Source organism: Suricata suricatta, chromosome 5, assembly GCF_006229205.1.
Source record: "Suricata suricatta isolate VVHF042 chromosome 5, meerkat_22Aug2017_6uvM2_HiC, whole genome shotgun sequence".
In the NCBI taxonomy this organism is placed as follows: domain Eukaryota; kingdom Metazoa; phylum Chordata; class Mammalia; order Carnivora; family Herpestidae; genus Suricata; species Suricata suricatta.
In genome coordinates this window covers 68,800,099-68,827,248 of record NC_043704.1, presented here as the reverse complement: position 1 = coordinate 68,827,248, position 27,150 = coordinate 68,800,099, and the positions used below count along the sequence as shown (strand labels likewise).

At 49.4% G+C, this 27,150-nt stretch overlaps 1 protein-coding gene across 1 annotated transcript in view; it reads left to right on the top strand.

Annotated features, from left to right (window-relative positions):
- Positions 1 to 27,150, top strand: part of MYLK (myosin light chain kinase) — a 181,989-nt gene that overhangs the window by 64,581 nt on the left and 90,258 nt on the right. Inside the window, 7 exon segments of the mRNA XM_029939461.1 lie at positions 1,218 to 1,236; positions 2,331 to 2,866; positions 3,364 to 3,570; positions 7,962 to 8,096; positions 11,152 to 11,304; positions 25,307 to 25,444; positions 27,038 to 27,147. Of these exon segments, the coding sequence (XP_029795321.1) occupies positions 1,218 to 1,236; positions 2,331 to 2,866; positions 3,364 to 3,570; positions 7,962 to 8,096; positions 11,152 to 11,304; positions 25,307 to 25,444; positions 27,038 to 27,147 (1,298 nt within the window).

The window sequence follows — 27,150 nt, the reverse complement described above, 5'->3', positions numbered from 1 at the left end:
CCCCAGCACTGAATTAAAGAACTGCTCCCTTCTCAATTCTTGATGGCAAAATGATATGTTACCCGGGATATGTTTTAAAAGACTCCCAGGGGGCGCCTGGGTGGCTCAGGCAGTTAAGTGTCCAGTTTTGGCTCAAGTCATGATCTCATGGTTCACGAGAGTGAGCCCCATATTGGGCTCTCTGCTGTCAGTGCGGAGCCTGCTTCAAATCCTCTGTCCTCCTCTTTCTCTGCCCTTCACTCACTGATTTTCTCTCTCTCTCTCTCTCTCTCTCTCTCTCTTTCTCTCAAAATAAATAAAAATATATTTAAAAAAAAAAACTCCCAGAAGAAATTCCTCTAAAAACCAAACCAAAAAGGGATAAGAAAGACTGGCAAAACAGCGCTGTTTTTTTAATCTGAGTGATGGCTTTCAGAGTTTGTGGTATCCTACCTACTACTGTATGTTTTGAAATGTTTCCATAATATAATTAAGAAAAAACAATGTGGCAGGAAAAAAAATTTATAAGATTTTTTTCTTTGAAGAACTGAATAAAATTACACTGTCCCTGTATTATTTTGAAAAATATTTTCAACATTTATTTTTGAGAGACAGAGTGTGAGTGGGGGAGGGGCAGAGAGAGAGGGAGACACAAAATCCAAAGCAGGCTCCAAGCTCTGAGTGGTCAGCACAGAGCCCGACATGGGGCTTGAACTCAAAGGCTATGAGATTATGATCTGAGCTGTTGGATGCTTAACTGACTGAGCCACCCAGGCGCCCCCTGTCCCTATGTATTTATTTTTAAAGCAACTATTATGAAAACTGGTCACTTTGGGAGGTTTGTTTTCTAGGGCCACATGTAAGTTAAACTGGGTGTGAACTTTCCAGATGTTTATTTTTGTTTGTCCTGTGATTGGTTTCCTGTTGTGGTTAGTGAACAGGACAGGTCCTGTGGCACAGAGTATGGTCACCGAGGCCACCACAGATGGCCCAGGGAAGCACCAGAAACCTTGACATTGTCTCAGGGGAGGGCTCAGAGGAGCACATCAGATTCACCTGAGCAGTTCAGGGCCAGGAAGGCTGAGGGAGTGAGGGAGGTAGGAGCGGAGATGAGGGACAGAGTGGGAGCTGGGGATGTGAACACTAAGTAAGAAATGAAAAACAGTATTGTCTTATCACTCTCTTCTCTTGGTACATGTAATATTCCACTAACAGTCTACCCTTCTTCCTTTTTCCAGGTTTGGACAATGCCAATCGGTATGTCTAGGCTTTATAATCTTTGTTTCCATCTTGGGATGCCCTGCAAGAAAAGAGAGATTGTAATGGAGAAATGCCTTGAGTTTCTGAGTCATCTTCTAGGAAGGAGAGATGACTGTTGGGGGCATGGTTGTGTTTTGTCTTGTTCTCCTGTTGCCGTATGCCGACAGGTTCTGTAGTAGGCTTGCCATCGTGGTGAGCCTCTTGAAGACACAATGCTGTCGTCTTTCCCAATGTCTGGCCAGTGCCTTTGCCAGTTAGCCACCATTAGGAACAGCACGGTGCCAGGCAGAATCCACTCACCCAGGTGGCAAGTCTTCGTCAGGAGCTTCCTTGCGCATGCGTAAAGCCCTGTCCTAGACGCTGGATCCGTGGGGTGGGCAGACATCCTGGGAGAGAAAGGGCTTCCAGCAGAGCTGCCATAGTTACCAGCACCTGAGGAAGGGTAATGAGCAGCACTGATTTAGATTAGAGGGTCAGAGAGGCCCATCCTGAACGCTTGACTTTTGAGCTCAGGCCCTTGAAGGGTAGTATTAACCAAAAGAAGAAAAGCTCAGGGGGAGTTTCCTGAGAGAGGGGTAGGCACCAGGGGACCTGCAAGAGCACCCATGTGGCTGTAGCCTGGTAGGCGTCTGAGACAGTTTTGGAGGTCCAAGAGGCACGGGAGCCAGCTCACACAGCCCATCTTGAGAAGCTCAGTTTCATTCTCAGTGGCAAAGATCGGCTGTGCCTTTGATGCAGACCGTGAATCTGAGGGGGCAGCGGGACAAGGCGCAGCCAGTTGTGCGGTGGGAACTAGGGTGGCCCGCGGGTGCAGGGGGAGAAAAAGGCTGATTGGGTGAGTGCAGACAGAACATTCTGGATTGGGATGGGGGACAGGGAAGTATCAGGAATGACTTCTTGCCTTCTGCTTGGGAAGCTGAGAAAGCTTCAGAGAGAGACTTTTGCTAGTACTGTCTTAATTGGTGGGCTTTTGTGATCCCTCGAGTCTGTGCTGTGAAGACTAGTGTTCGTGAGTAACCAGAGGATCATTCTGTTTCTCCTTCTCCTTCCCTGTTGTCCACCCCTCCCCCTGCCAAACCACCACCACACAGGTCATTTGGGAGAGGAACAAAGGCAGCCAAATCAGAAATCAAGAAGGAAGTGACCAATGGAGCAACACAGGGGCCCAAGCTGGACAGCCCGGAGCCTGCAGCTGAAAGAAAGAACTGCTCCGGCACCCAGAGAGGTGGCTCCCCAACCTGGGCCCCAGGTAGCCAGCCTCAGCCCCTTCGGGAGTCTAAGCTGGAGCCTTCCCAACACCCACCTAGGAAAGCCCTGAGCAGCCCCGTCCTACAGAAGACTTCTAGCACCATCACCCTGCAGGCCGCAAAAGTCCAGCCGGGACCAAGAACACTGGCCTTGAGAACCCTCTCTCCTTCTAGAGAAGATGGGGAGAGGCCAGCTGCTCCCCCTCTGGCCACCCTCCCCACCAGGCAGTCTGGCCTGGGAAGCCAGGAGGCTGCAAGCAAGGTTGCTACCAGGAAAATCCCCATGGAGAGCCGGAGAGATTCTGCACCCCCCAAATTTGAAAGCAAGCCCCAAAGCCAGGAAGTCGGTGAAGATCAAACAGTCAAGTTCAGATGTGAGGGTGAGTAGAGCTGAAAAAGGTCACTGCCCTGCCCCACCTCACCAGGGTAGCCCCTGGGTGAGCACTCCCTCCCACCCAGCCCAGAAGCCACCTTACAGGGGTCTTCCCTCAGGAAGGACTCAGTCTAGTTATGTACCTTGTTCTGGAGAAACACCCAACAGTGGCCCAGTGTTCACTGATGGATAGGGCCTCGGCCCTGTGCCCTAATTCTTACCACTCTAGAGAGGAAAACCTATCATCACCATCACCATCAAAAAACAAGCCACAGGGGTCCCTCTTTTCTCCCTTCTGCTGGCTTTGGCTGATCTGGAGACCTGGCTTGTCATCCTACGTCCATCCTCCCCAGGACCCTTCCTCCATCTTGAGCTGTTTACTCCTGCACAGTGCAGTGCAGGAGGGCAGCTTACACCAGCCCGATCTCCTCCCCTGGCCCAGCACCCCCGCCTGCCCTGCAGGCACAGTACACTCTCTGCGAGCCTCATGCCCTTCACCTGTAGTTTCAGGGACCCCAAAGCCTGAAGTGACCTGGTTCCTGGAAGGTGCCCCCGTGAGGCGACGAGAAGGCGTTGTTGAGGTTTATGAAGAAGGCGGATGCCATTACCTCTGCCTGCTGAGAGCGCGGGCCAGGGACAGCGGGGGCTACAGCTGCACGGCCTCCAATGTCCACGGCCAGGTGTCCTGCGGCTGGACCCTCCTGGTGAAACGTGAGTACACTCCTCTGGTCACGCTGGGCTTTCTGTGGGGGGCCATCCATGGGGTGCTCCCCTTCCACAGGAGTGTCGCCTCCCTACTTCCCCCATGCAGGGTGTACAACCCCACAGAAGCACCGTCCCCACCCACTTGGCAAGGCCAAAGTCATTGCTCCAGAACCTAATTCCTGAGCAGGAGTTCACACCAGAGTGCCCTCATAATAAGCATGCCCACACCCCGTGCCCAGCCCAGCCCAGAGCTCCCTTTTCTGGGTTCTTCAGCTGTCCAAGGAGTGCTGTGACTCACTCTTGTAACCACAGAGAACCAAATGTTCACTAAATATACGCGTCTAGAGTCATAGGAGATGATGTGGGATCCCGTATCTTTCATTTACTGCAATATCTGTTTATAAAAGTTACGCATGTTCGTGGTGGGGGTTTAAACACAATACAATCTTATGACTCTGAAACACTAAAATGATATTTTAATGTTTTTAAAACAAAGTCAACACTGTGCTCTTTGTGTACAGCTTTCTATTCTAATTTGTTCATGGTACATACGCATCTTTCTATAGTATTTCTTTCTCTATTAATAGTCTTCAAAAACATGATTTTTTAAAAATGTTTGCTTACTAACTTTTAAGAAAGAGAGAGGGAGGGGCAGAGAGAGAGGGAGACAGAGAATCCCAAACGTGGAGCTCAAACTCACGAGCCATGAGATTGTGACCCGACCTGAAACCAAGAGTCAGACACTTAACCGACTGAGCCTCCCAGGCATGCCTCAAAAACATGACTTAAACAGCCATATAATATAATATTTCATAGAACAGTGTATCAGATTTAGGCTTGCACTTACCATTGAATATTTACATTGTTTCCATTTTTCACTATCATAACAAAACTGTGATAAATATCCTTAAACCCATATATCTCTCTATAAAATTTCCTCCTTATTTTGAATGCTATTTAGGGGCCCTTGGACCATTGAGGAGCATATTAAACCACAAGGATAGAATCAGCAAATTTCAGGCCGTTGGAAGTTCTACAGGACAAATACCCCTTGCCTCTTTTTTTCAACAAATAAATTGCAAGAAAAAGAGGAGGAAGGGACAACCTATTGGAAACTTGGATGAAAAGATGCATGGGACACCAGCAGTTGCAGTCCGTGGACTTTTCTGTGGCTCCCGATTGAGACACCTTTAAAAAATGTTTTTAATGAGAACACAAAAATTTAAGCATCCACAATATATTTGATATAAAGGAATTAGTGCTATTTTTAAGATATGATGATGGTCTTGTGGTTATTTTTTTTAAGTCTGTGTATTTTAGAAATGTAAATTGAGTTATTTACTGGTGGAATAATATGATTTCTGATACTTACTTCATAAATAATCCATGTGTAGTGGGAGCTGATGGGCATAAAAATCATATGAGATTGGCCATGAGTTGATAATTATTAAATTTGAGAAACAGGCATATGATATTCCACCATGCTGCTCTCTTTACTAGACTGTGTGTTTGAAATTTGCCATGATAAATGTTTCCAAAAAAAAGAAGGGAAAAGAAAAGAACTTAGTGATTCATCCATACAGTAGGATTCCATGCAGGCCGTTAAACAAATATGACAGACCTGTGGGCTCTGTTGGTGAAGCATGTTCAAGATACAGCAGGAAGGGAGAAGAGCCCAGTGCAGAGATGTGTGTATCATGTGCTATTTGCACAGAAGGAAAAGAATCTATGTAGCTATGTGCAAACAGATGCTTACATGTGCATAAAACAGTTCTGGAAGTGTCCACGAGTTGCCTCAAGGAAGGGAAGCTGGGGATTCTTAGGAAGAGGTAGGGGTAGTCTTACTTCTCAGTGCATGCATGCAGTGGCTTTACTTCTTAATTGGAATTTTTACCATGTTCATGAATTTCTTCATAAGAAGTAGTATCCATTCCATGTGGAGGTGGGAGTTCCTCTAGAGTTCGCAAGTCCAATAGCCTGAGCCTCATATCCTGTGTGTGGGATGGACACATGGCATCACGTCCACCAAAAGTTAAAAACCATCAATTTGCCAACCAACATTGTTGGAGTGTTAACTCGCATTATTATTAAGTGGAAGCTATGCATCAAAACTCCCCTTACAGTCAGGTGGGGGTGAAAGAGAATGTGGTCTTCAGAGCTGCCACAGACCTGGGGCAAACGGGATGGGAACCAAGCCTGCCGCAAAGCTGGCTCTTTTTACCAACAGTCAGCTATTTGTTTTGGAATGAATGCCGCTCAGAATGTTGTAAGCCTTTGGTTAATGTCCAGAGTTCTGAAAGAGTTGCATTTGACTATTTTTGCCAGTGTTCTTGTTATCGTATGGAGGAGTAGATTTTAGAAGCCCTTAGGCTGCCATCGCAAAAGTACTTGTCAGCTCCCCCTCCTTCTGGAGACACTGGCTGCTCTAAAACCATTCCTGACGACTTCACCAACATGCAGGTCACCTGACACATGGCTTTTCACCTTCTCCCGCAACACCCTTTTTCTCTCTCTCTCTGTTACTGCAGGAAAGCTGTCTGTCTCTCTTACTTGGACTTTCCTCTCCATCCCTTCCCCTCTTCACAAAGATCTTATTTAATGATGATTTATTCTCCCATCATTTCTTCAATCTGTCCCCCTGTCTTTATCCAGAGGTTTCTCTCACTTCTCCCTACCAGCATGCTCTGGTCTTCTGTAGGCTGAAAAAGGAAAGAAAATCTTCCTTCTGCTCGATGGCCCCTGAAGCTCCTACTTTTCTCCACTGCCTTTCACCCCACACTTGCTGCAGGTGTAGTATCGATGCACAGCTTCCATTTGACAATCACAGCTCATACTCCAGAAAGGCCTGCTCATCATGCCAGGCTTTGTGCTAAATGCTTTATCTCTGTTGTTTCATTCAGTTATCCCAATAGTCTTGTGAGATCGTTGTAGTTACACCCATTTTCCAGATGAGAATACTAAGCTGTAATGAAGTTAAATGACTTGTCGGAGGTCACAGGCTTTGTAAAAGGTGGCATATTTCTTACCCATATTGGTTGGACACAGACGTCCATATTTTTTTCAATGGCTCTCCAAATTCCCTGGCAGGGAATTCGCTGTTGGCCCGGAAAAGGGATAGAAGTGCCTTCTCACACCTCTCCAGGTAGTCTGTTCATTCTGACCTTGGCTGCTCTCCCGCGGCCTTCTTCCCCACAGGGGAGCTCTGGAACGGAGGTGGAAGTGTGGATGTAGAGTCAGAGCTGTGTGTAAACCCTGCCTCCACCCCTGGGCTTGAGAAATTACGAACCTGGTCTGTAAAAGGAGCTTAAGATTGCAACCTCATGGCGCAGTCACAGTCACATCTGGGAAAGGACTTGGCACATAGTAAGCCCTCAAGTACCAGTTTTTGCCCCTAAACTCCTGCAGTATAAAATGGCTTACCCCTCACCACTGCATGGAATAGCTTCTCTTGAAAGGCACTGGTGAAGCTTTTTTTTTTTTTAATGTTTATTTTTGAGAGAGAGAGAGAGTTGGGGAAAAGGCAGAGAGAGAGGGAAACAGAGGATCCAAAGCGGGTTCTGCACTGACAGCAGACACTCTGATGCGGGGCTTACAAGCCCTGAGATCATGACCTGAGATGGACACTTGACCAACTGAGCCGCCCCACTGCTGAGGCCTCTTCTAATCACCAAATCCATTACCTCTTCTCAGCTGTCAGCCACCTTGACATTTCTGCAGCAAGCTCGTTATAGAAGAGATAATCTATTCTCATTGCTCTTAGTTAAGATTCCCCAAATTACAAAATGCTCCCCACTTCACCAATCTGAGGGCTTCTGGAAGGTTCAGCTCAGTGGGTCTCAACTAGAACGTGCATCAGAATCATAGGGAACCTAGTAATGCATAGTCCCAGCCCCCAGCCATCCTGAGCGATCGGCTTAGGTTGGAGAACTACAACAGATGTGAGTCTTTGTCATTTGACCCAGTCCTGGAATTGGAAAAAATAGTAATTAAAACTGAAATGTCCTTACCAGTGGCCATGTTGTCTCTACAAGTACAAAGATGTTCCCAAGATTCTGTGGGTCTGATGGAATGTGTTAAAGGAGAGAAGGGGCACAGGAATGTGGGGAAGAAGATTCGTGCCAACCTAGCAGGTGCCTGAGTCCCAGAGGACGGGGGGCAGGCCCATCCTGAGCACTCCCAGAGCTGGGCTGTTCTGTGACCGTGAAAAAGCTCTCCACACCTGTGGTGCTGCCTGCCTCCAAGTGTGGAGATAGGTAAAGGGCAGCCAGGCTCCCGAGGAAGCTCCAGGTGTTCAGGGCAGCGAGGCACCTGCCTCTGAGGCTCAGGGTGACTGCAGTCTGTCACCAGAGCAGGCCAGCTGTGGTCTGAGGTGGCCTGTCTGTTCTTTGTCCTTGCAGGGCTGGCCATGATGGAGGTGGCTCCCTCCTTCTCCAGTGTCCTGAAGGACTGCACGGTCATTGAGGGCCAGGACTTTGTGCTGCGGTGCTCAGTGCAGGGGATCCCAGTCCCCCAAATAACTTGGCTGCTCAATGGTGAGTTCCCCCTGCCCCAGCCTCTGGGCCCACTGTCCCTGCCTGCATTCTTACTTGACTTTCTCCCATTTATTATTCAGAACCATCTGTGTATAAGTAGGAAATGCTGGGTGCAGAGAGATCATAGCCTACTATTGCCTGGCTGGGGACACTGGGCAAGTTACGATTCCTATCTGAGCCTTGACCTCCTGCAACATGGGAATAACATCAGCTACCCTCCAGAGTGGCAGATGTGATTATTAAGTTAGATTCTTAATACAAAACAGTTACCATGCCTGGTACATGCGTGCACAAGCAATTTGGATCATTTATGTGGCCAGGCTCATAGTAGGCCCTCAGTAAATATTTGTTGAGTCAATAAATGAACAAATTAAATGAGCAAACCACACTAGAAGTTATTCATGCAATCTTGCCTTTTATTTAGTGGCAGTTGGTTTGGAGGATTCATAGACCAGTAATTTTTTAAATGGTATAGTCCTAGAGAGACATGACAACTTTGTGTTTGTATGTTTTTGCCTGGTGAGGTCTTTTGGAAAAAAAATTAATTATTGTTTATTGTCACTCTTCTCTTTTAAAAAAAAAAAAAACCTTTCAACTCCAAAATTATGGGAGGACTCTAATTTTAGAACTAACAGCAGTCCATAGCATTGATGACATTAAGCAGTGTCTGCTTTGAGGATCCGCAAGGAGGGTGAAGGGGCAGCTGCGTGTCTGGTGACAAAGGACACTTGTCCACCATTGTGGCCGGGTGACCTTGGACACCCTACTTTACCTCTCTGGGCATCAGCTTCTTTATGGGTGAGGAAACAGGCTGGAATAGAAGGTTTGAGACCGCAGCTGGTAGAATGGGCTCCTTAAGGGAGAGTGGCACCTGTCACCCATGCACCAAAGAGCCCCTAATTGTTTATCCCATTGACGTGTTACCTGTGAACCGTCCTAGTTGGCACAGTTTGCTTAGGCTCTGGTAGAAATTATCTCTAGTCAGTGAGAGAAGGTGCCATGTAGTCTTTCTACCTGTCATCTTTGGCAAACAAGTGAAAATTGAGGGCACCCTTCCCTCCACCCCTCACTATGGACAGAGCTTCTGTCAGATCCTGTGGCTGACTACAAAGAGGCAGCCTCCTTGCAGCCGGAACAGAACATGGACAGTAAGGACTAGTAATGGTTCTGAGTAAGAGTTTCAACTTCCATCTGGCTCAGAGTCCAGACCAGGGGTCAAGAAACATTTTCTATAAAGGGCCAGACAGTAAATATTTTCAGTTCTGCTGGCCCTATAGCCCCTGTTACAACTACTCAACTTTGCTATTGTGTCACCAGAGCAGCCAGAGACCAGATGTAGATGAATAAGTATGGCAGTGATGCAATAAAACTTTATTTGTGGACACTGAAATGTGAATTTCATACAATTTTCACAGATCACGAAATAATTTACCTTTGGGGGTTTTTTTAAACGATTTAAAATATATAAGAACTATTCTTAGCTTCCAGACCATACAAAGGCAGGATGCGGGTCAGATTTGGCCCATGAGCAGTAGTGTGCTGACCCCTGGTCTGCACCCCTCAGAACTGGGAAAAGCAACCTCACCTTCTTATTCTTGGTGAATCTTGGCATTTCCACACCATTACCACTAGAGGGTGATCGTGCTCAAGTTCCCTTGACTGCTGACTCTGGTCTTCCCAGTCTTGGGTCCCAAGAGTTCTGGGTCTCCCAATTCTGCAATTCCGAGTGCCCTGAGCCAACAGCTCCTTTCTGGGTCCACCATTCCATCTCATGCTTGTAGGGCCAAAATGAGTTACGCCCAATAACCAAAGAGGTCTCAAACATTTTATTGTCACATTTCAACAGCAGAGGCCTTTTGATGGCAGTCATGGAATGTACTGATGTTCTCAAGGAAGATAGGTTTTTAGGGTGTCATTTTCACAAAAAGCAAAGAGTTGTGTTCAGTTGTCTCAGTAGCAAGATCCCGACCCCTTGCCTTTCCCAGCCCCCAGCCCCACCTTTATGAAGTGTGGTAGGCAGGGCAGAATCTCTTCTTTCCTGCCCTATGGCCTGCTTGCCTGGCAGTCTCTGCAGACTGTCCTGGAGACACAAAGCGTTGCTATGTGCAGAAGAAAACACTGCATTTCAGGAATAGGACTTCTTTCTGTACTTTCGCCCTCCCCCACCGCCCAACCTCAATTTTATGAAGTGCAAACCAGGAGGCTGGGGCCCGACAAGGGAAGAAGCTGACAGTTGCTTCCTATATGGTGAACAGACACATTCCTGTTCTAAGGCCAGAATCTTCAGTAATGAGATTTCTCCCCCTGGAAATGAAAGCTCACATCCTGGAATGATAAAGTCCCAGGAACATACAGCATTAAGGAAACCACTGACGTTCATAGCATGTGCTTCTCTCTCCATGCAGGACTTTATGTGACCTGAATAAAGGGCTTCTTGTGGCAGGGACTCTGGGAAGAAGGGGCCAGAGTCATTTTTACTTTCCCAGGTTTTCTCTTTTCCATGGACCCTAAAATGTACTGAGATCCACCTAACTGCAGCCTCAGGTGGAGGTCACACAACTGCCTCTGATGAGCATCTGCAATGGGAAATGGGATCATTGTTTCTGGAAATGTCTAAAAGGAGCCAGGAGCCTTGTGTTGTCTGGGTGAGGCCTGTCATGCCCGGAGCTGGGCTATGGGCCAGATGACCCTGTAAGATTCTTTTCAGGCTCAGAATTGTTTGAAGTCCAGGATGTGGCTGTAAGCACTGTTTCTTTAAACAAACTGCAGAGAACTGTGTCCTTTTCTCTTCTGCCTTCTCGAATGCCTCCAGAATCTCCCCCTGCCCCCCACCCTCACTGCCCTCCAGCCCTAGCCCTGCTCCTGCACCTCCCTCCCTGGAGCCTGCTTCCTTCTCCACCTGCAGGCCCCCGTCCAGCTGGCCTGACAGGTCGTCAGCCCCCAGTGGATCTGAGCAAGCATGGTGACCTGACAACAGCAGCCCTGCAGAGGACAGGGCTCACACCCCTCCCCTGGAAACCCCCTGGCCTGAGCCTCCCTGTGCTTCCCTCCACAGAGCAGCCCATCCAGTATGCTCACTCCTCCTGCGAGGCCGGCGTGGCTGAGCTCCACATCCAGGACGCCCTGCCAGAGGACGATGGCACCTACACCTGTCTGGCCAAGAACACCTTGGGGCAGGTGTCCTGCAGCGCCCGGGTCACTGTCCATGGTAGGAGCCTCTGGGCACCTCTCTAGAAGCACCTTTGCTGCAGACATCTGCTTTGGAGAAAGAGCTCTGCACCTGAAGGCAGGCAGGTGGAGGAATGCCTCTAAAATGGCCTCACAGTGGCAGGGGTGTGCCAGGGCAGAGGAATAGTCAAATGCCAGTTCCCCACCTCCTCACCTGACCTGGGCTGAGGAAAGATGCAGGGGAAGGAGGCGAGGGCTCCCTTGGCTCAAGAAGCTCCCAGGGTGAAGACTTTGCATACCGAAAATGACCTAGCAGGAGTACTCACATACCTCCTGAGGACTTAGGGGTCTCACAGAATCCTGTGCTGGGGGCTCCTGGGAGACAGAGTGCTGGTGTTGAGGCTTTGAGAGGCTCACAGGTTGTTGCCCTTCTCCCTCCGCCCCTGCTCCTCCCCGCCGGCCTGGGCTTGTTTTCATACATCACCAGTCGGTGTCCAGTAATCTGATTACCATGGTCATCCATTGATCCCCGCCAAGCCCTTAGTCCCAGGAAGTGTCAGGGGAGCCAGAGCACTCACGACAGAGCTGTCTGCGCTGTGGTGTCAGCAGGCATGGTGACAGTGCCCGGGGAATGCTTCCTGGGGCCAGGGTGTTCAGGTAAGCCTGCCTCCCCACCCTCACCCGGGCCTGGGCCCCCGGCTCCTGTGTGGACTGGGGCCTCAGTGCTTGGACCGGGTGCACTGTATCCTGTTTCCCCAGCAGACTGGCAGGAGACAATGTCTCTTCTCTCTGTCCCCAGGGCTCAGGCCTCATGGGGACAGTCTCCCTGGGAGGCCACAGGACATGGTTTCACTGAAAAGGGCAAGAGGAAAATCAGGTGCTGTTACTACATTAAATACTTTCTTCTTTAGACCTCAACAGCCCTGGGGAGGACAGTGCTCTCCCTATTTTACATAGAAGGGTCTGGAGGTCTCAAAAAGTTAATGCAACTTGCCTAAGCACACAAGCTAGCAAGTGGAGCTGGCCTTTCAGACCCAGATCCTTATGACCCCAAGCCTGTGCTCATTCCTATGCCTGGCCCTTTACTAGAGCGTGCATCTGCTGGCCCGAAGGTAGAGCCTGGGCCCCGTAGCTCAGCAGTGAGTGTCACCCCTTAGGGATTAAGGGGTTCACACTGATGCTGGCTCTGTGAGGCACCCTGCCAAGAAGGGGCACACTCCCCAGCCTCCCAGTATCTCTGAAGTGCACTGGCATGGAGTCATCACCCAGGAATTGGCCTCTGCTTCCTTTCAGAAAGCTGCTCACACCCCAGGTGGGAGCCTGAGTCTGACCCCTGGCAATTTGTCAGGCCAGAATTCTGGCTGTCGTATCGAGCCCCTTTATCCTCACAGGTCTCATTTCATGGCTCATTGAAGGGCCTCGGGAAATTGTCTTAATGAAACAAGAACAGATCTGAGCCTCATCTCCTTGGGAGCGGCCCTCACCTTCCCAACAGGGGACTGTCCTTGGAGGTCCACATGGCCTACCCCCCAGTCTAGTCACAGGCGACACGGCCAGAATGACGTGTGATGAGTCTACTGCCTGAGACTCTCCCGCTAGCTTCAGCCAGCGGCCCCACTAATCCAGTGCCTGTCCCTACTTTCCTGGCTTTAGATTGGATTAAAGAGACCCAGCTGAGCTGATAGTCCTACTGGAGGCGAGGGTCCCAGACGAAGGATCAAGGGGTCTTTAGGGCTGTCCTCCATGTCCCCAGGTCTGTGGGAGGAGTGGGGCCGGGGGATTGCCTATCCAAACATGTTTTAAGCAGAAACAGGTCCCCAGCAAGAACTCTGCCAGAGCCCTTCGGGTTTGCTCTGAGGACAGCACTGCGTGGGCGAGAACGCCCTCCCGGTGTGGGGATTTACTGGCCTGTGAAGGCCAAGCAGAGGCTCAGATACCATAAATGGTGAAGCAGGCTGAGAGAGGCAGCCACGCGCTGGAGCCGCAGGGCTGGGCTGTCTGCAAAGGAGTGGAGCGGGTAAGCCTGGCACCCTGACACCCCTGGCTCCCGGCCCCGAGGCACTTGGGCGGCTCGTGTCCACATCCTGCACCATCCTCGGCTCTGGAGTTTTTCTTACTTTATTGGCAGCTCCTGTGGCTCCAGGTCTCTGGGGGCAGCTGAGGGCTGGGGGTGACTGCAGGAGAGGCATTCGTTTCTACTGTACCGAATGTCGCTGCCCAAGGCCTGGCCTTTCTGCTACCCTCCATATGGTGTGGGCCACGGTCTCGTCGCAGCTGTGCAGCAGGCTGCCTGGCGACCTAAGTGCCATTCATCTCTCCGGGCCTCACTGTCCTCTTCTGTGCAGTGGATACACGAATAGTCACAGTGCCTGGTACTGTGAGGATTAAGTTAATGAATGCATGCAATGTCCTCAGAACACAGAGGACATGCTCCGTGTCTGCTGATACCTGCCCCCAACCTTTAAACAAGGTAAATGCCAAGTCTAACCGGTTTTACCAAAGGACCAACTTTGCCACGGTGGATAGGTGGTTGTCTGACGTATACCTTTTCTTTGGCTTTTAGCGAGGGGAGAAAATCAGAACCCGAGAAAGGAAGCGTTGGGCCAGACAGGAAAGCCAGAGGAGCAAGCCATGCTGGGGGGCTCCAGCCACGAGAGGGCGCCCTTGAGCAGCGCACCCTCTGGTTTCCAGGGCGGCTCTGCTGCAGGCAAGATGAGCGAAGAGTCCCAAGGATGCTCTGAGGAAGGCCAGGCAGGGGTGTTCTTGGTCACCTCTTTAGCCAAGGCTCTGTAGTCCAGAAATCGCTGGCCCAGCACTCTGACATGATTTCTGCAGCTAGTTTACCCAGCATTCTCTGCCTCCTCTCCACTGCAACTCCTTTCTCCAACATCTGCCTGTCTCCCCCAACAAATATCACTTCCTCTAGGAAGCCCTCCCCGGAATCCCTAGAATGAGTTATCTTACTGGCTGAACCACCACTGTGGTTATTTGTCAGTAAATCTGTACTGAGCCCCTGCTTTGTGCTGTGGGTGGGATGGATAAGCTCTGCCTTCACGTGTGTACTTCCTGAGGGGGAGACACCCAACAATCAGCACCTGGTTTAATCGAATACTGACAGAGAAGGGTGCGAGGGGTCCTTTTGGATGATGGGTGGTGAAGGAAGGCTCTAGGCAGAGGACTTTTGAACAGAGCCTCCAGTGAGCTGGAGAGTGCTCCAGGTGGGCGGCACAGTAAGCACAAAGGCCCTAAACTTGAGAACAAGAGCAGCCTATGCAGGGACTAGCAAGACACCCGGTATGGCTGGGGCATGGTGAGTGGGTGGCTAGTGGTGGAGAATGAGTTCAGAGAGAGACGCAGGTGCACATCGGGCGGGGCCTCTATGGGTAAGGAGTTCACAGCTTTCTTCTTACTGTGGAATTTTACCCTAACTGCTGTTTCATTGTCTTCCCGGCCAGACAGTTGGCTCTCTGCAGGCAGGGACATTGTCTTACTCATTACTGCATGTAGAGTGTGAGCATGTGCCTGGTGAATGGATAACGGCACACGGAGGTCGGTGATCTCCACCTCCCCTCCGCCTCCCAGCTTGCATGTTGGCATGTGCAAGAAATCCACAAACTAGCTCGCAAGAGACTCTCAATAAATATTCCTCCTTCCCTGCCCCCTCCCCAGAAACACATCCCCAGTAGTTAACCAGTATTGGAAAGCCCTCCCTCACCACCCCAACCCAGGCTGGAGACTAAAGGGTGAGGAATCTAAATTCCTGCAAAGCCCAGGGAGATCTGAGGAAGAGCAAATATTTCAGTGTATTTGGACTGAGTCACTGGGGTTTGGGAGAGACTTCTTAGGCTAGAATATTTTAGTTTATCTCCCCTCCCCCACCCCCGAAGTATCATTGTCAAAGCTAAAATTCTTAAGTGACTAGATTTACTAACCTGCTAATTGTGTCCATTTTGACAGAGTGTCTTAGCCTAATGGTTGTTTATTTAACTGAAGGCATACTGGACCTCTTTTCTTTCTTTTTTTAATGTTTTTATTTATTTTTGAGAGAGAGAATGCACACATAAGCAGGGAAAGGTCAGAGAGAGGGGAAGACAGAGGATTCTAAGTGGGCTCTGTGCTGACAGCGGGAAGCCTGATATGGGGCTCAAACTCAGAAGCCTTGAAGTCATGATCTGAGCCAAGGTTGGAGACTTAGCCGACTGAGCCACCCAGGTGCCCCAACTTGCTGGGCCTCTTAAAGGGATCTCAGGACATGAACTGGTGGTAAATGAAACATAAACAAACTGATTTCTAGAGAAAAGGAAGGAAGAAGAAAGAAGGGAGGAAGGGAGGAAGTAAGGAAGAAAAAAGGAAGGGAGGGAGGGAGGGAGGAAGGAAAGAAGGAAGGAAGGAAGGAAGGAATACTCACTAGAGTGTTTATTTTGGGGAAGAGCCCCCAATGAAAACACTCGGTGCCACAGGAGTCAGGCATCACTGGACAGTTGGAGCATCATTAGGAGCCCAGATTGCTTTCAGGTGAGTGACAGGCACCGATGGGGCAGCTGGAGCCCAGATAGCCCCTGCCACCACGTCTCTCCCAAGTTATACTCGGGCACTCTGGATGCCACATCATCTGTCTGGTGGTGCCATGTTTGGACCCTACCCTCTCTAAGCTCACAAGCCCAGAAAACATTTGTAATACTTATGTTAGCTAAAGAGAAACTTACTGAAGAAAGATAAACTTTGGCTTTAATTTTTTTTTTTGTCTTTTAAGAACCTCGGTTCACCCATAACATCTGTCCAAAGTCTTTTTAAAATTTTTTTAATTGATTTATTTATTCTTAGAGAGAAGGAGCACGGGGAAGAGAGGCAGAGCATCCAAACAGGCTTCCAAGCTCAGCAAGGAGCCCAACGCTGGGCTCAATCCCATGACCCTGGGATCATGGCCTGAGCCAAAAACAAGAGTTGGACACTCAATTGACTGAGCCACCCAGGCGCCCCGCGATATTCTAGTTTTATATAGGCTGACTACAGCAGAAATGGGGCTGCACAACATGTGGTTCTCTGTCACAGAAAGGTCTCTGAGTATATGTGTGTGCATATGTGTCCATATCATTGAACCGTGGCCTTGTTTTACTAATTGGACAATTAAAGATGTAGAACTGTCTACCTCTCCAGCCCACTGTTGGTCTCCTATCTGTCATTTACTTGCTTGGAGTCCTTGGTCAAAATACCATTCAGAATTATAGCCTTGTGTCCCTAACTGCAAAATGTGATCTGTGCTATGACGGTGTGGTGGAGAATGTGGTTTCCAGGCACTCGTTCAGCGGGAGCCCTGGGTGGTTTGGATGCTAACCTTTATGCTCAGAGTTTGATAACTTCTGAGTCAGTAAGAAAGCTGGGGTTGCAGTGACTCCTGCTTCCCCTCCAGCAGCCCTGTCATTACTGGTCAGAGGTCTTTTGGGAGTGTCATATGTCATTGTTTCCTCCCTTTTCCTAGCACACTTCTATTCGCATTTGTTTCTTAGATTCTAGAGAAGTCAGTCGGGGGAGGGAGGGGAAGAAAAGGCAACAGAGCAAGGCTCTGCAAGGAAGAATCTTTTTTTATGACATAGAAGTAGAAGTTTTGTTTAAACACCAAGTAGATTTATTTGGTGGGGAGATAAACTTTTGTTGGAAGAGAATCTAGATACCTTCCTGGGGATTTACACGCTGCATGAAAGCCCTGCAAATAGGAAGGGCAAATAGGGAGGTAAGCTTCCTTCGATGGGTGATCTAGAGTCAACAGTGATGGCATTTAGGGAAAGGAGGAGGCTAGTCTGTGATCCCTGGACCATGCTGCGCTTTGAGCACCAAATAAAGAAAGAAGGGAAGACTATGCTTCCAGAACTCGCTGTCAGTTGGTGACTTACTGACTTTCCATAGTATAACAGGGTTTGGAGTGAATCAGAGTTGCTGCTGGAATGCTATTTTGCATTGTAGTGACTAAGCAGAATAGCTTGCCAGCCCTTTTCCCTCCAGCTACGCAGTTGCAAGAGGTCTGTGTGACTGTGCATGGAGGCACTAGGAGATGGGGTGTTAGGAAGTCGGGGAGGGCCATTCCACGCCCATTTTCATTGGGTGACCACCTGTGAATCCAGAGATGTGGGCAAGCTGCGGATGGACAGGGCTGAGGCTCTGAGAGTGGGACTCTGTTAATGGCCATGAGGACAATAGGCGGTGGTCCCTCTGTAGGGGAAGGTCCTGGGGAGCTCCTTAGAGGTAGGGTGTTTCCCACCAACACTCTGTCTCTGTTTTGTATGTCTGTATCATCTGTTTAAACACTTTCTCACAGTTTTTTTTTTGTTTGTTTTAATCAGAAATAAGTTTTGAATCAGTTGGGAACCTGCTGAGGGCCATTTTCAAAGCAAACTGCTCGAAGTGTCAACATGTGTATTTAATGCAAGTTTGGGTACATAAACATGGGTCTTTGAAAAGCATTAGGTTGGCTAAAAAAAAAAGGAGACAGGTGAAGATAATGCCCTTTTTTTCTCTTAGAGTCTACTTGTTTTGAGAGAGCGCACGTGCGGGTGGGCGAGTGTTGGGGAGGGGCGGAGAGCGAGAAGGAGAGAGAATCTCAAGCAGGCTCCACGTTCAGCGTGGATCCTGGTTCTGGACTCGATCTCATGAACCATGAGGTGGCGACCCGAGCCAAAATCCAGAGTCGGACACTTAACCAACTGAGCCACCGCAGAAAACGCTTCTGTAGAGAAATTCTAAATTGTTTTTCCTGCTAAGCCCATGGAAGGAAAGGAAGGACCCAAGGGAAGAAGATCCCAAGGGGATCACCGTGGTACAGACGGAGGGCTGAGATCACAGCCAGCACTGGGACTGAGGCTGCAGAGGCTTCTTAATTTCAAGCCCAAGAGACGCTAACAGCCTCGCTCATGCAGTGTCTTAACCGATGCCAGGTCCCGGCGCGCTCGTCCCCGGCGTTCGGCTGTACCTGTTTCGTCTGCCCTGACCGGCAGGGCGGAGAATCGTCGCGGGTTCTTTTCCTGAGAGGGAGAGAAAGGGCAGGAAGGGGGACGCACAAAGAGTGAAGTCACAACACATGGTTTCGATCAAGCCTCTTCTTTTTTATTCCGAAAACCCCATATCTTATAAAGGTTTCAAGGCCGGGAAAACAAGGCAGCTGACCTAGGTCGGTTGCTAGGAAACAGGGTTAAGGGATTAAGACTGGAGTAAAAGAGGAGCCAGACTAAAGTGTTTTAGCACAGCGCCTGAGGGGCTGATGCTACCCTGCCTGCAGGCGGTTGATCTTTGGTCTTTTGGCTTCTCTGACAGGGAGTGGAGCTCCCCTGCCTATTTTGCAACTCCCCTCAGGGAGTGACAAATCCCACAATGCAGGTTTGAGGAACAGGTTATACAGGTTATTGTGTAAGAATTAATGAGAATTGTAACAAGGTGCACTGGCTATGTGGGTATTTAACTCTTTCTCTGAGTTAGAGTTCAAAATATAATATTGCACTAATACCAGTTCATGCAAGTGTTTTAAACTATCAATTAGTGTTTTTAATGAGGAACATTTTTTAAAGGCTATTTATTTATTTTGAGACAGAGAGTGCTAGCAGGACAGCGGCAGAGAGCAGGGGAGAGAGACTCCCAAGCAGGCTCCATGCTGTCAGCACAGAGCCCCATGTGGGGCTTGACCTCATGAACCATGAGATCATGACCTGAGCTGAAACCCAGAGTCCAACACTTAACCAACTGAGCCACCCAGGCATCCCAAGGAACATTATTTTAATAGAAATAGTCTAATCAGTTGGAAAAACTGGCTCATCTTATTTAATTCCAGTAACAAATCCACTTTCCACCTTTGAATTAAGTCCAGGCTGTAGGCAGAGAAAGCCCATGCTCAGAGGAGAGGTGGCTGCCCACCAAACTCAGCTAATTAGCCACAGAACCAGGCCTGCGGCTGATCAGCCCCCCCCCCCCCTTCCCCCCCCCCCCCCCCCCCCCCCCCCCCCCCCCCCCGTGCAGCCTCTGCCTCTGGTTCTCCGGGACTCTGACAAGTCCTCCGTTAAATACTTCTGCTTCACAAGAGCAGGAAGTTCATGTTCATGACTGGATTCTTCAAAAACAGTTTCTGTTAAGTCAAAACAGAGCAAGAATGGTCAAAGTGGAAAACCTGGAGGGTCAGGAGGGCCCTTTCTTTTCCCTCCATCCATCTCCTCTCTGCTCTCTCGTCTCTCCTGCTCCTCCCCCTTCTCAAGTCCCGCTACCTATCAGTATGGCATCATTTTGGCTTATCAACAAACTGCTTCTAAGTATTCCTGATCTCAGTCCTTGTCTTTCCATGGAGGACAGGCTTGACTCATTCCCTTTCTCTCACAATGGAACAGGGTACCCAGTAGCCAGCTACTCAGTTAAATGACAGAGTGAACCATGAATGACTGGAAACTCATCAGACAAGTGACCAGGGAGCAGAGCCATAGATGAGCTCACATTCAATCTTTAATCCTAGGTCAGTAAATCAAGGGGGCTGGGCCCTTCCTGGAGCCCAGAAAAAAGGCCTTCCCTGGGTTTGGTCCCAGCAGAGCAGCAAGAAGCACAGATTTGGGGGGAGACTGGGTATATTTACTCCAGCCCCATTTGAGCTGGGTAGCACATCTGTCACTGGGTCCCTAGGACCCTTTTCTTGCCGTCTGTGTGCCACAGCCAGTGCCTGCCATCCCCCTTCCCGGATTAAGAAGGCTCAGGTTCCCTAGTCACTGGGGGCCTTTTGCCTCACACCCTGGCCCACCACCTCCCCCTCTTCAAAGCAGGGCTCTGCAGATGACAGCTAAAGCACAACCCCAGAGACCCCCACCTTGGGTAACTGGCGAGTCTGGGCATGGACACAAACAATGACAGCACCCAGTGGAATCTAGGTGGCTAGCCTTTGTTCTCATCAGGGGGAGTGCCCAGACCAGGTCCCTGGTGGCCATGTCCTCCCCAAGATCTTAGGACAGGCCACCTCTCTTCTCTGAGCCTCAACAATCTCCAACATAAAATGGGGACACCACCTGCCCTCCCTCTGGATAGTGAGGATAACACTGAATGAGCTGTGATCATCCTTCTGAATCCTCCAGTGCTGGACTCTGCAAAGCATTGTTGTGATCACGTCACAACAGAGAGGCAGCTGCTAATGCCCTTTCAGACGTCTCTCTGGTTAAATGGGAGTGCCCTGGTTTTGAGGGCAGTTCTCATTCTAGTTACCGTCAGATTGAATGCGCCCCACCAAAAAGTCAGCTGGGTTAGGAAAGGCAAAAAAGAAACACTTTTATCTTACTATGTACCAAGTATTGTTCTAGCCATTTTACATGTGTTACTTCTTTCAATCATCTAAAAACACTGAGGTACTTATCATGCATTATACACTTAACACTGTATCATCCTCAAGAACTGATGATAATTGGGGCACCTGGGTGGCTCAGTCGGTTGAGCATCCGGCTTTGGCTCAGGTCATGATCTCACAGTTCCTGGGTTCGAGCCCCGCATCAGACTCTGTGCTGACAGGTAGCTCAGAGCCTGGAGCCTGTCATCAGATTCTGTGTCTCCCTCTCTCTGACCCTCCCCTACTCACACTGTCTCTCTTTCTCTCTCTCAAAAATAAATAAAACATTAAAAAATAAAATAAAAAAGAATGGATGATACATGGGGCACCTGGGTGGCTCAGTCAGTTAAGCATCTGACTTCAGCTCAGGTCATGATCTCATGGTTTGTGGGTTCAAGACCTGCATCAGGCTCTTGTACTGACAGCTCAGAGCCTGGAGCCCGCTTCAGATTCTGTGTCTCCCTCTCTCTCTGCCTCTTCCCTGCCCACATTCTGTGTCTCTGTGTCTCTCAAAACAAAATGAATGTTAAAAAAAAAAAAAGAACTGATGATAACCTGATAACCGTGGGTTGGGGGGTTGCTTCAGATCACACCGCTGGAGCTAGGAGTTCAAAGCACCAGTTTCCCTCTGTCTTCTTATTTTATCTAAGTCTGTACAAGAGTGAGCATAAACTGATGCACAGTGCACAGGCCTCAGATGAGACAGAGCAATTTGTTTGGCTTTGAAATTACGTGAAATACACATGCCTGGCGCTTCTTACCTGCCTAGCCCTTGCTTTGCATTAGCTCTCCTCCCCTGGCCAGAGTCTAGGCCGTAGGTCAGCAGATAAGACATCTGTCCTTAGAGTTCTCCACTGGAGAAGCCTGGCTTCCTTGGAAGAGATGGCCTCCAGAGCATCTGGTCTTACCACCGGAGGCCTGGTATGAGCTGTAGCTGGCCCCGTGGCCTTGTGCAGGTCACCTCACCGGAGCACACCCTGGCCTCTCTATCAGTGAAGTGGAGTGGCAGTATTGGGACTGGGGCTTCAGGGTTCCAGTGAGAGCTGCTTTTCTCAGGCCACGTACAGAAAACTACTTGCCCCAGAACTGAGATCCTCATTGGCTCCTTAATCCCAGTGCAGAGTGTGTGTGTAGAGGGAGGTTTGGCTGGTTTCTCACCCTGAGAAGAATTTGGGGTGGTTTTCTGAATACTAGGGATGACTCAGCCATTCACTAGCCTAGATTCAGTCCTGCTGGTCCCATGTGGGCCCAGACTGTAGGTCTGAGGCCAGGTTCATTCTGCACACTTACTTCCAATCACTTCGTCTGCCTTCCATCCAGGCCCAGAGCCTGGGGAAGACAGAGCAGGTCTGGGACATGGGACTCAGTGTCTCCCAGGCCGGGCACCCACAAAACAGTCATTGCACTCATCTCTCTCCTGGAGGGGGTGCAGCCAGGTTATTGTCTAATTATTTTACATCAATCCCAGAAGAGTTTTAAGCAATACATTTGTATTTCTAACAGTATTTGCCTCGGGTCATGTAAAAACGAGTCTGTGATCCTTGGGCGAAGACCCCATCTATGTTCCTTTGCAGCTGATAACCCACAAGTAATGGAACCCAAGTGGGTGTGAGTCAACGCCTGCGTCAGCCTCACACAGCGAGATGTTGAACAGTCATACAAAGTATGTTCACATTATCTCTTTAAAACTCCCCAAGTCCCAGGATTATACTGTTATTACCTTAAACCCTGGAGGAAGTTGAGCTTCACAGAGAGGCAGTGACCTACCCCAGGCCAGACCCTGGATTCAGATCCTATATTTCCCACGGCTTTCAGAGTACCGGTAAGCTGCTGCATGGAAGGCAGTGCCCAGGCCACCCTCACAGGAGAGAGAGGCACAGATCTGCTTTCAGTCCCCACGGGCTGAGACCCGTAGGATGCGGGCCAGGAAACCTGGCAGGAGGAAGACCCAAGAGAGAGTCGGGGCCAAAGAGGAGTTGCCACCGGCTCGAAGGAGTTTTTGGTGTTCCCGCAGCCCTAGGAAGGCCCATCTACACGGACATCTGAAGCTGGGGGCTGGCTGAGGCAGCAGAGGAAAAGAAACTGGGGGAATCTGGACAGGCAAAAACATTTTGTCCTCAAGCCTCAGTCTGTGCAGGACAGGAAATTCCTCAACTCCCCCGAGGCAGCCTGCTTTCCTGGCCACTCAGCCCAGCCAGGGAGACGAAATCTCTGCACTTCCAATACTGGGCCTCCCTGAGTCCAGCCCCAGGGCCTCATGTCAAGGGCAAGCCTGCCTTGGCTGCCCTCTGTCAAAGGCAGTGATGCTGGGGGCTGGGGCGGAGGAGGAAGCAGTGGGGACCTGAGAGGGCGTCCACCGGTCACAGAACGTTGGGTTACCCTGCCTCAACTGCCCTGGTGTTCCAGCTCCATAACCTTCACAGTGCACCTGCCTGGGGAGAGGTTTTCTTCCAGCCTCCTGAGCCTTCTCAGCCTCTCCCATCCTCATTCCCAGGCGCTGTGCTGGCAGAGCTCTGCAGTGGGCTGTATTCTGTTCTTAAGGCCAAAAGAGAGAAATTCGGTGGCAAATTTGGAGTTTGGATTTTCTCAAGCATATAAGGCACCTTGGAGATGTATCCCCATGGCCATGGAATTCCTGAAAATCTGATACAGGTGGCCATTGCTAATAAGAACCCCAAATGCCACAGTCCCTGTCCCCCAAAACTTAGAGTTTAAGTTAGAGATATCATAGCCCCCTCCCTTCTTCCCCCTGCCCCCACCAAAAAGCAAAAACAAAGAAGCTACAGAATTATTGAAGGTCAAAGCCACCTGGTTCACGGAGCAAAGGGCAAGATCAGAGACTGAGCACCGGTGAGCTTGTCCTGCCCCAGAACTGTCCTGTGTGGGAAACTGACACCACCCACTCAGCCACCTGCTGCCCCGTCGTCCCCTCCTGCTCACATGAGGCAGGTCAAAGCCCAGTTTGGGGAGTATCCCAAGTCTGTTTGTTAATCCATCTCCCTGAAGAACTGAACAGGAGTGAGCGGACCAACCCTGAACCCAGAGAGCTGTTCTAGTTTTTATCTTTGGCTAGTTGATACACTTCCTCCCTCCCTCAGAGACTTTCTTTCCCCAGTTTTTACCAAGATGATATTGATGTACAGTAAATTGCATGTATTTGTGGGGTTTAATTTGAAACCTTTGCCCATGAAATCTTTATAGTCTTAAGAAATGAACATCTCCAGCAACCTCAAATGCTTCCTTGTGCCTCTTTACAGTCCATCTTCATAAGCCTCAGACAACCACTGATCTGCTTGCTGTCACTGTATTTTGCATTTGCTAGAATTTTATATAAATGGAATCATCCAGTATGTGCTCTTTCTTTGGCTTCCTTTATTCATTGTCATTTTTATGAGATTTGTATCTGTTGTAGTATCTATTGTTAGTCTATTTCTTTTTTTTTTTTTATGTTTATCTTGAGAAAGAGAGAGTGAGAATGATCAGGAGTGGAGGAGGGGCAGAGAGGGAGGCACAGAATCTGAAGCAGATTCCAGGCTCCAAGCTATCAGCACAGAGCCTGATGTGGGGCTCGAACCCACAAACCATGAGATCATGACCTGAGATGAAGTCAGACACTTAACTAACTGAGCCACTCAGGCTTTCCATGGTCTATTTCTTTGTATTGCTGAGTAGTATTCCACTGCATAAATATAACACACTTTTTTTTATTCATTCACACGTTGATGAATATTTTGGTTTGTTTCTAGTTAGGGTCATTAGGAATAAGGCTGCGATGAATGTTTGTATACAAGTATTTTTCTGGATATGTGCTTTCATTTCTCCTGTGTAAGTACCTGGGAGGTAGAATGACTGGATCATATGGTAAATGCATCCTTAACTTTTTAAGAAACTGCCAAGCTGCTTTCAGAAGGGTCTGCACCACACACAGTACGGCAGTGTGTGCGAGGTCCCGGGGCTCCACACCCCCGCCAACACCGGTGCTTAGGATGGTTGGTCTTTTTTATTTGGGTCACCCTCGTGAGTGTAGTGTCTTTGGCTCTCTTGAGGTGTTTAAAATCTCATGGGATGGCAACAGAGCATCACACAGCCATAGAAAATGAGAAGGAAGCTCTTCACTCCTGTTTTATGAGAGGCATCAAGGTGTATTGTTAAATGAAAAGATATCCGTAGTGTGTATGGTGTGCTCTCATTTCCTTAAGAGAAAAAGCTGTAAGAGTATACTTATTTGCTCCTTTGTGTTATATACATAGACCATCTCTGGCAAGATGAACAAGAAACTGAAAATTAGTTGCCTCTGAGGAGAGGGAGAAGGGAGACCTCACATACTCTTTGGTACTTTTTAAATTTTGTGCCATCTGAGTGTATCACTTATTTTAAAAAGTGAGTGAAGTTTAAGAAAACAAAAAAACTTCCTCAAATGCCAGGTAATGGAGTTCTCAGGAAACAGAGCCCAGATGGGGTGTGGCCTGTGGAGGCCCCGCCTTCCCCTTGCTCTCAGGCAAGAGCGCGTGCAAACCAGGCAGAGAAACAGGCTCTCATTGTTCCTACTGATCTACAGCACCTCCTCACACTCCTTACCTGTTAGCAGCCCGCCTCTGGAGGGAGCCTGAGCCTCAACTCAGTCGTGTGCCCAGCAGCCATTTAGTCTGTGTCTGTTGAGTGAATAAATGACTGTTTACCCTACATTCTGTTGTCTGCCACACAGAAAAGAAGAGCGACAGGAAGAGTGGGTACCTTCTGCCCGAGGCTCCCAGCAAGCCTGTTGCGCCCCTCTTCCTGCAGGGCCTCTCTGACCTCAAAGTTATGGACGGAAGCCAGGTTACCATGACGGTCCAGGTGTCAGGTCTGTGTCTGCAACTGTCTCCTCGAGGTATATGTGGAAATGGGTGTGGTTGCAGCATGGACATTGCTCCCTGACGTCCCACCAAGATCTTTGACCCACCAGAAAGTCAGCATGGGACAGTCAGTCAGCGGACCCAGAGAAGTGGAGCCTGCCAGTGCGTCTGCTCTGCTTCCTCTGGGCAGGATTTTCTGGCTTCAAGGTTAATTCAGGGGGGCCCAGGGGAAGATGACCACAGCTGGCGGGGGGGGTGGGGATTCAAGGGAAATGGGGCCAATGCAGCTGGAAGATTTTGAACACTGGCACAAAACCAGCTGATGGGAGAACTTCCCAGCTCTTGGATGACAGCCTCTGTTGCTCTATTCAAGTTTAAGGTGAGAAGATAGAGCAGAAGTCCTTCTAAACCCAGGGCAAGAGCATGTGACCAGCAGCCTATTGTGAGCTGTCACAGTGCTTGCTAGAGGCCCAGCAAGAGAAGCCTGGGGACTCCACTGGCATAGGCTTTCTAAATGGGCTTGTGCCCAAGCACATCTGAAGCTTCCTGTTCCTTGCTAACCACTGATCAGTCCCTCTGACAGCCTGGAGGTCGCCCTCCTGCGTTGTAGTTCCTCCTGAGCTGCAGAAGTAATGAAGATGAGCTGTGCAAGAACCAACAGGCTCCCCGTTTCAGGGATCCCCGATGAACCCTCTGCTCCTGCTGTCAGTCCCATGACAGTCCTGGGCCGAAGGTGGGCTCCCTGACCTGTGCGAACTCCTCGAGCTGACAGAAATCAGAGGTGTTCTGCACCTGGCCTCTGTACCCGCCCTGGCTAACCCATCAGAGACAGATGGACGTCTCCTCTGTCCTTAAGACAGCCTGACACCACACAGCCTCCCTCGGCAGCCATTCCTGGGGGCCGAGCTCCTGGGGAAGCAGAGCATAGTGCTACCGTGGGGGGAAACCCCAACAGGTGGCCCTTGCTTAATGACCCACCAAACCGCTAGACTCTACCCAGGAAAGGAGACTGGTAAAATTGAAGAGGTTCTGCGCCCTGAGCTGTGTTTGGAAACTTGTCTCAGCTGGTGCCCATCTCCTCCCTCAGACAATGTTTGTATGGTAGCAAAATGGAATGCTAACTGACTTTTCCTTGTGGTGAAAATGGACAGAGGAGCTACTGTGACGTCACCATTGTATCGTGCACACACGGGGGGAGAAACGGGGGATAGGATACGCATTGGCCTCACACCCAGTTGAGCCAGTTACCACTCAATATTACCAAGCAATTTGAATTCTGATTTTTTTTCACTTCTGATCCTTTCTAGTTTCCGCAAATCTGTTGTTAAATAATTATAATGAACATACATTGAGCATTTTCCTTGTGCCAGATGCTATTCTCATCTGCTATTCTGGTGGGCTGCTCTGGGAGACTGTATTTATTTATTCAGTCCTCCCAATAAACCTATAAGGAAGACATGGTTAGGATGTTTTATGGATGGGAGACTGAGGCATAGAGAGGTTAGCATTTCGTACAGTGTCACAGGATTATGTGCAAAGCTGTCGCATGGCCCAGAGAAGCACCTTCCTGACCAGTCCACCTGCCCCATCTGCCTATGCAGGGAATCCGCCCCCCGAGGTCATCTGGTTTCACAACGGGAATGAGATCCAGGAGTCTGAGGACTTCCACTTTGAACAAAGAGGCACTCAGCACAGCCTTTGTATCCAGGAAGTG